Source organism: Lontra canadensis, unplaced genomic scaffold (assembly GCF_010015895.1).
Source record: "Lontra canadensis isolate GAN:19392208 unplaced genomic scaffold, GSC_riverotter_1.0 scaffold87, whole genome shotgun sequence".
Classification (NCBI taxonomy): domain Eukaryota; kingdom Metazoa; phylum Chordata; class Mammalia; order Carnivora; family Mustelidae; genus Lontra; species Lontra canadensis.
The window spans coordinates 3,741,091-3,749,605 of NW_022631081.1; the positions used below are offsets into that span (position 1 = coordinate 3,741,091).

Consider the following 8,515-nt stretch of genomic DNA (forward strand, 5'->3'; position numbering starts at 1 on the left):
AGGCTCCTTCCCAGAAAAAGATGGTGGGAGTCCCAAAGGAGGAGCAGGAAAGCCCAGATGTGTATGTGGGAGAACTTCATAGAAAACAGGGGAATGGACGCCCTAGCAGAAGGTCGAGGGGCTGGGTCCCCAGCTCCCAGAGTAGTCCTGCAGGATCATTCAGCACCCTCCTCAGTTCCCATCTGCCTGGCACATATACATACATCCCTCCTCTCCTGCTCCTAGGTAAAGGCAGAGATTAACCGCTTTCTCACCAAAGGAGCAGGCCCTGTCCTCGGTGCTGAAGCACCGGACACAGCCCTTCCCCACTCCCAAGGCATTTCACATGAGAATGAAAGTTCAAGGAAAAGTGGTATAACACCAGCATAGCACCCCAAATCCCAGGAGCCCCTGTATCCATCTGACCTCCCATCCGAGATTATGGAAGTAAGGGATTTTGATGCCCTGGAAGCATCCCACCACTTCACTGGGGGCTATAAGGGATGCCTATCACTGCACTATCCACTTCTCTGTTGTGGAGGTGCCGGGGGAGGGATGACAGATGACAAGTCAAAGTGCAGGAAATGAGGAGAAAAGAGGGAGAAAGGACTTCCTACTTGTGGGAAAGTGGCTGCCGCGTCTACAGGCAGTATATGGGTTCCCTTTCCCTAGTTCAGCCAGAGACTCCCCCAAAGCAGATGCCTCTGGTGGGTCTCTAGTTGCAGCTTATCCCAGGGCAAGGTACAGATGGGAAAAATGGGAGGGGAGGCACAACTTCTCCAAGGTCATTTAGCCAGCAAACTGTGAAGCTGACCTCAGACCTTAGATCCTGACCTGAATGACTCCTAGGACACCTGTCACTTCCCCCCACCCCACACGGGCTCTAGTTCATGCCCAGCCCCCACAGAAGCCCCACTCTGGGTTCTCTGACCCTCCCACAACCCACGTTCCTCTGGCCTATTCAGAGGACCCTCTGTGCCTCCTTCACTGAGGGCCCTCCTTGCTGGGGCCAGCTTCCGGGTCTCCTTCCTATACCAGGGACCACTGTGTCTCCCATCCTGGCTTCCCTCTCTCCATCCTCTGAGATGTCTCCCAGACCCCAATTCAGAGTGCCCTTGCCGCCCTTCCCAACTCCAAGTCCCCCTCCCCTATTCCATAGCGGGCTGCATTTCTTCCTGGTGGCTTCCTAGGTATTAGGGAAAGAGTATTTCTATTCAGGAGTCTTCTATCTCTACCTTCTGTAGCATCCACCATGAGTCCATTTAGGATTACTTTGCTCCCTCCCCTCTTCCGGACTGGCTCCAGACACGCTGCACCCCCTATCCTGAGTCCTAACTTCCAGGAAAATTTTGTGCCCCCCGCCCCCATTCAGGGGTCTCTTCATCCTACTGACTACAGAGTCATCCATCGCTCCATCCCAAAGGCACCCTGTTCCTATTCCCACCAGGACTCCTTGTCCTCTCCCTATTTTGGGTCCCTTTTCTATTTCCGAGCACAGTAGCAGGGTCTTCTGACTCGCATCCAGGGGTCCCCACCGTTCCACTCCAGGAGTCCTGTACCTCCTAACCCGACCTCGGAGTGCTCCACTGACGCCGCGTTGATTCCCCTGCACTCCAGAGTCCCCCTGCCCCGCCCCTCTCACTGCGGCGGAGCGGAGCGGCCCAGCCCCGGCAGCTGGGGAGGAGGCAGAGAGGGCGGGGCCCTCCTCTCCTGCCCCCTCCCCCCCACTGCCAAGGGGCTGGACCCGACCCGGCCGCTATAAAAAGGCCGGCATCCCGGTGCTGCCGCAGTGCCGCCCGCCCAGTCCCGGCCTTGGGTATCCCCCTCCGCCGGCGGCCGCACCTGCTCCCGCCATGATGAGCTTCAGCGGCGCGGACGCGCTGCTGGGCGCCCCGTTCGCTCCGCTACATGGAGGCGGCAGCCTGCACTACGCGCTGGCCCGCAAGGGCGGCGCGGGCGGAGCGCGCTCTGCTGCGGGTTCATCCAGTGGCTTCCACTCCTGGGCCCGGACATCCGTGAGCTCCGTGTCGGCCTCCCCGAGCCGCTTCCGAGGCGCAGCAGCCACCTCAAGCACCGACTCGCTAGACACGCTGAGCAACGGACCGGAGGGCTGCGTGGTGGCAGCAGCAGCGGCCCGCAGCGAGAAGGAGCAGCTGCAGGCGCTGAACGACCGCTTCGCGGGCTACATCGACAAGGTGAGGCAGCTTGAGGCTCACAATCGCAGCCTGGAAGGCGAGGCGGCGGCCCTGCGGCAGCAGCACGCTGGCCGCGCCGCCATGGGCGAGCTATACGAGAGAGAGGTGCGCGAGATGCGCGGCGCTGTGCTGCGTCTGGGCGCGGCGCGCGGTCAGCTGCGCCTGGAGCAGGAGCACCTGCTGGAAGACATCGCGCACGTGCGCCAGCGCCTAGACGACGAGGCCCGGCAGCGGGAGGAGGCCGAGGCGGCGGCGCGCGCACTTGCGCGCTTTGCGCAGGAGGCCGAGGCGGCGCGCGTCGAGCTGCAGAAGAAGGCGCAAGCGCTGCAGGAAGAGTGCGGCTACCTGCGGCGTCACCACCAGGAGGAAGTGGGCGAGCTGCTCGGCCAGATCCAGGGCTGCGGCGCCGCGCAGGCGCAGGCGCAGGCCGAGGCGCGCGACGCCCTGAAGTGCGACGTGACGTCGGCGCTACGCGAGATCCGCGCGCAACTTGAAGGCCACGCGGTGCAGAGCACCCTGCAGTCGGAGGAGTGGTTCCGAGGTTCGTGGGCGCATGAGGGAGGGGGCGCCCCCTCCTGGCTGGGCCGGGTGCAGTCTGTGTAAAGGTGGCTGGGCTGGAGGGTGTGCTGTTCAGCCTCCCCCTGCAAAGTGTTAAATAACAGTTTCCCCCCCGGGTCTCTGGAGACACCCCTCTCCCTTCCCTGAAATTCTGGGTTGTCCTTTGGCTGCCCTCCTCCAGGGTCCTTATATCTGTCCTGAGACTCTGGGTCTCCTCTGTTGCCCCTGCCCAAGATTAGAGAGCCCCACTCTAAGGCCCGTTTCCATCAGGTTCCTTCTACAGTTCCAAAGCAGTGCCAGCTTCCAGTTACAGGCACTGGAGAGCCTTTGCCCTTCAAAGTAACATGCCTTTCCTGTCCAGCACTGCTCATCCCTCTTGCCTGCACTCTGCAGGGGACCTCATTCTCCAGACCCCTATCAGGCTCCTCCCCAGTGGGGCATTCTCACATCCTTTCTCCCGGGAGATACCATCACCTCAGCTAATGGGTGCATGACGCTGAGGTGGTGCCTTAATGTCCTCTGTCCCCTTGAGAAGCTGGAAGCTTCTCAAGCTCCCCCCTCCTCCAACTCCATGCCCTCTGAGTCAGCTAGATTGCAGCTGCAGCAGCTCTGAAGCTGTGCCCAGCAGCTGCAGGGTGACCTTGGGCAATGCTTGCCTTCTCTGGTTTTCATTTCTTTGGGGGTTGAAAGGGGAGGAGGTTGACCCGCTGAGCCTCTTACTCAGGAGGAGCTACATGATCCTTCCTGAAACTGTGTAAAACTTTTGCATTTTCCTTGGGAGAGGGTGCACAGGCTCCAGCGATTTTCAAATAGGTCTGTGGTCCACAGAGGTAAGAAGCCTCACCCACCTTGATGGTTTCTATGTCTTTGCCAACGCTAGCAGGGAAAGCCAGGAAAGCTGGGACTCAGATGCCTGGTTTTCCCCATTTTCCTCTCCTTTGCAGTGGCAGTACCTTCCCTTCCCCCATCTCTGCAGCAAGACACCTCCCAGAGCAAACCTCTCTGCTCTCTTGGGCTTTGCCCTTTACACAAACAAACCATTCTAGGACTTCTGGCCCACCCAGCTGGCTTCCTTTCTCTCCTCTTCACCTTCCCAAGACTCATGCCCTGGCTTTTATTATCTTGGGATTCACGATATTCACTTTCAGGAGACATAGACTAGTCTCCAGACCTCCACCGGTCCTAGAAGGTCTTCTGGGAACCAGCAGCCCATTGTTCACAGGGCCCAGGGTGTGGCTGCCATTGACACAAGGATTCCTGTGCTAGAGAATGCACAGCCAGGTGGGGGAAGGGACAGAGAAGCTGGCATGTGGGCCCCCCAGGCTCCACAGTGACCTTGGGCTCTGCAGAACCAAAACCTGCAAGGAAGGGGCTGTGGCTTCTAGTGGCTCACAGCACCTTCACGCCTCTAGAGGTCACAGGCTCTTTACCTTGTTCCACCACAAGCTCAGAGTTAAGCCCTGTCAGCCAAGTTTCACATCTGAATTCCCAGCATTGACAGCTGGGTTCAACCCAGCTGAACCAGGTATTAGGACCAGAAATCGGAGCGTCCTCTGTCCTGTGGGGTTTCAGATCTTGAATTTGGGGAGACAGTCTGACTGTTGGAACCAGCCAGACACTAGATTTGAATCTACTGCTTATTACTAGCTGGCTTTGAATGGTAGAGGGTAGGTTAAGAATCCAAGATGGCACTGGGCACTCAGTGGGTCTTCAAGCCATGCGTGTCACCTTTGGGATCTGGGCTCTAGAATCCAATTCCAGGTGTGTCTAATTCTGTGCCTTGTCTCCTTCTACCACAGTGAGGCTGGACCGACTATCAGAGGCGGCCAAGGTCAATACAGATGCCATGCGCTCAGCACAGGAGGAGATAACAGAGTATCGCCGCCAGCTACAGGCCAGGACTACAGAGCTAGAGGCTCTCAAAGGCACCAAGGAGTCACTAGAGAGACAGCGCTCTGAGCTGGAGGACCGTCATCAGGCTGACATCGCATCCTACCAGGTGGGCAGGGATGGGGCAGAGAGCCAGACTACCCTTCCTGCTCAGGTGATCCTGGACAAGTCACTGTCCCTCTCTCAGCAGGGTTGTAGTGGTGAAGACTGTGGATGGGCCTTGGAGTCAGACATGCAAGGGGTACCAGTATGTCTTTCTAGCTGAGTGGCCCCAGGAAAGTTATCTGCCTCTTTGAATCTGAATTCCTCCAGTGCAATGGGGGAAAAGAAAAAGCATGTCCACTTTGCAGAGCTGTGAAGGTTAAAGAGATGGACAGACTTTACACGAGATGAGTGTGAGCCTGCTCAGCGGGGTGTGGGTCATGGTGGGCATTTGGTAAACTATAACCAGCATCTGCAAACGTGGGTAGCCTAGGGAAGGCCTTGGCAGATTACTTCCATTAAAGATAGCTGGCAAAAGAAAATGACTCTTTTTTTTTTTTTTTAAGATTTTATTTATTCACTTGAGAGAGGGAGAGCATAAACAGGGAGAGAGGCAGAGGCAGAGGGGAAAACACACTCCCCACCGAACAGGGAGCCCGATGTGAGGCTCAATCCCAGGACCCTGGGATCATGACCCCAGCTGAAGGGTAGATGCTTAACCATCAGAGCCACCCAGACACCCCGAAGATGACCTAAAGACCTCATGTGAGTTAATTTATGGGGACTATGGATAAATTAGGAAATGGAGAAAGCAAAAAAGAGGCAATAAAAATCAGCCCTAATGGTTCACTTTCAGCAGTGGCTAAGAGCCTGGGGACAGGGGAGAAGTTTCCATCGCTATTTGGCGGGTTTCTGTGTATGACTTCAGTCCTCAGCCACAGGTGTTTCCTCAGCCCTTACTGTTCAGTAGGCACTTAGGAGCACCCGGAGCCAAAGCAGACAAGGCTCTGTTCCTGCAGAACGTTTTCTAAGTTCAAAAGATCTCTAAAACTTCACCTGTCATCCCACTGACCATTGATAACCATTGTTGGTGGCTGGTGTGTTTCATTCTAAATCACTCCCCAGGCTGAGGTTGTACAGACATGCAGCAGGATTTTTCTTCCAGGTGGTTTCCACGTCCTCGAATGAGGCTCCCATAGCTTTGGCAGTGTGGATGTTGGCCCCAGTGAGTCTGGCTAGATGGGACTGCTTTGGGTTTGCATGGTGTGCTCCAGCTTCTCTGGTGCTGAGGGCCAAGTGCTGGCTAGTGTGTGATGTGTGTGTGACCTCACCTCCCCAGGAAGCCATCCAGCAGCTGGATGCTGAGCTGAGGAACACCAAGTGGGAGATGGCAGCCCAGCTCCGAGAGTACCAGGACCTGCTCAATGTCAAGATGGCTCTGGATATTGAGATTGCTGCTTACAGGTGAGGTGGGCTGGGGGGGTCTTTGGGATGGTGGGGAGCCCTTGTGTTCTTATGAGAAGCTTTGCACTGAGTTTCAGGTTCCCAGCAAGATGACCTGCCTATCTTAGAGACAAAAAAGAATTTTTTTTTTTTGGTGGTAAAATGTATAGGATATGGAATTTGCTATTTAACCATTTTTAAGTATACATACATTTAAGTATACATACATTTACCTTGTGCAACCATCACCACCATCTACCTCTAGAACTTTTTCCATCTTCCCAAACTGAAATCCTGCGCTCACTAAAGAATTACTCCCCACTCCTTTTTCCTCCTTTCCTCTGGCCCTAGCAACCGTCATTCTACTTTCTGAAAGAAGTCTCGAGGGTGGCTTCTTTTCATTCTGCCAGTGACTTAGAGAATTAACGTTCCTCACCCCTCACCAAATCTGGCCAGGTAGAGACTTGCTTTGGAGGGAAAGGAGGTACCTGAGTTGTCAGAGGGACAACTCACTTAGTGCTTTTTTGGTTTTGTTTTGTTTTTAGCTCCCTGGGCTTTTGTTTCCTGAGGAAGTTAAATGGAGATGGTAACAGTACTCCTGTCACAGGGCCATGGGGAGGAGGAACTAATCCAGTTTTGAAGCAAATCCGGGTACAGCTGGGTGGCCGTAGAGAAGGCCCTCAGTAAATGGTAGCCAGGAGATGGCCCTGAGACCTCCCAGCGGAGCAGTTTGTTGCTGCGGAGCAGGCTGACCCAGTGATCTCTCCCAGTTGCTGGCAGGTGACCCTTCATGTCCCACCTCTTGGGTCTAGTCTGTAATCTTGCTGCTCAGAATGCAGTGGGTGAACCAGCACAATCAGCATCTTCACAAACGTGTTGGAAAGGCAGATTCTCAGGCCCCACCCCAGACCTACTGAATCAGAATCTGCATTTTAACCAGATCCCTGGGGAATTTGTATGCTGTTAAGTTTGCAAAGTGCAGGTGTAGGGTAATCCTACAGTCAGGCACTGCCAGGTCCTTTTTATTTATTATCTCATCGAAACAACCCTCTGAGGGAGGGGCTCTTATGACCCTCTTTTTGCCAATGAAGAAACTGAGACTTTAAGAGTCAGAATGGCTTGGTTGAGGTCACATACTTACTGAGTAGGAAAGAGCAGACACTGCCATCCCCACCCTATTCCTAAAACTCAAAGGATGAGAGTATAAGTGACTGGGGACTCTTGAAATTCCAGTGGGAATTCTAAGACCTCTTATGTTGATGTTAAGTCCCCAGAAGTCCAAATTTATAAATGTGAAATTGTTTGCTCAGGCTCCCACCTTCCTCTTGAATATTTTAGTTGAGGGATAGTTACTGTAATTTTTGCTAATACAGGTGTTCTCTCTCGAGGGCCATTTTGGGATGGGGGCGTTGTTTTAGAAGTTGCAGCCTTAGCCGCATAAAACAAGAGCAGTGCCATTGGGGTACAGATTCTGGTTGTCCCTGGGATGATTTGCTAAGTGACTATTTCCAGACTCAAATTGTCCACCATTCACATTGCTTCCTCCACCAAAGTCCATATCATTGGATTCTGTGGATCTTCAGAGTAACTCAAGAAGACCCGCAACTCATCAGTCTGCTCTGAGTTAATAATAGTAATGTGTTCTGTTATCCATTCTGCAGAAAACTCCTGGAGGGTGAAGAATGTCGGATTGGCTTTGGCCCCAGTCCTTTCTCCCTTCCAGAAGGACTTCCCAAAATCCCCTCTACATCCACTCACATAAAGGTCAAAAGTGAAGAGAAGATCAAGGTGGTAGAAAAATCAGAGAAGGAAACCGTGATTTTGGAGGAACAGACAGAAGAGATCCAAGTGACTGAAGAAGTGACTGAAGAAGAAGAGAAAGAGGCCAAAGAGGAGAAAGGTGAGGAGGAGGAAGCAGAAGGGGGAGAAGAAGAAGCAAAATCTCCCCCAGAAGAGGCTGCATCTCCAGAAAAGGAAGAGGCCAAGTCACCAGTTGGAGCCAAGTCCCCAGAGAAGGAGGAAGCTGAGTCCCCAACTGAGGCCAAGTCTCCAGTGAAGGAAGAGGCCAAGTCCCCAGAAAAGGCTAAGTCCCCCATGAAAGAAGAAGGAAAATCACCAGCTGAGGCCAAGTCCCCAGCTAAGGAAGATGCTAAATCTCCAGCTGAGGTGAAGTCCCCTGAGAAAGCTAAATCTCCCATGAAAGAAGAAGCAAAATCTCCAACTGAGGTCAAGTCCCCAGAGAAGGCCAAGTCCCCAGCTAAGGAAGAGGCCAAGTCCCCTGTGGAGGCCAAGTCACCTGAGAAGGCCAAGTCCCCGGTGAAGGAGGAGGCCAAGTCTCCAGAGAAGGCTAAGTCCCCAGAGAAGGCCAAGTCACCGGTGAAGGAGGAGGCCAAGTCCCCTGAGAAGGCCAAATCCCCAGTGAAGGAAGAGGCCAAGTCACCTGAGAAGGCCAAGTCCCCAGTGAAGGA

General features: G+C 54.1%; 1 protein-coding gene across 2 annotated transcripts in view; it reads left to right on the plus strand.

Annotated features, from left to right (window-relative positions):
* The first annotated feature begins 1,756 nt into the window (after window positions 1-1,756).
* NEFH (neurofilament heavy) overlaps window positions 1,757-8,515 on the plus strand; it is an 8,236-nt gene continuing 1,477 nt past the window's right edge. Inside the window, exons 1-4 of one of the 2 annotated variants that reach the window (XM_032883347.1) lie at window positions 1,757-2,715; window positions 4,532-4,731; window positions 5,944-6,068; window positions 7,709-8,513. In XM_032883347.1, the coding sequence (XP_032739238.1) occupies window positions 1,833-2,715; window positions 4,532-4,731; window positions 5,944-6,068; window positions 7,709-8,513 (2,013 nt within the window). In that variant the 5' untranslated portion in view covers window positions 1,757-1,832. The remainder of the gene's footprint in view (window positions 2,716-4,531; window positions 4,732-5,943; window positions 6,069-7,708; window positions 8,514-8,515) is intronic. The other variant, XM_032883346.1, reaches the window with a different exon arrangement.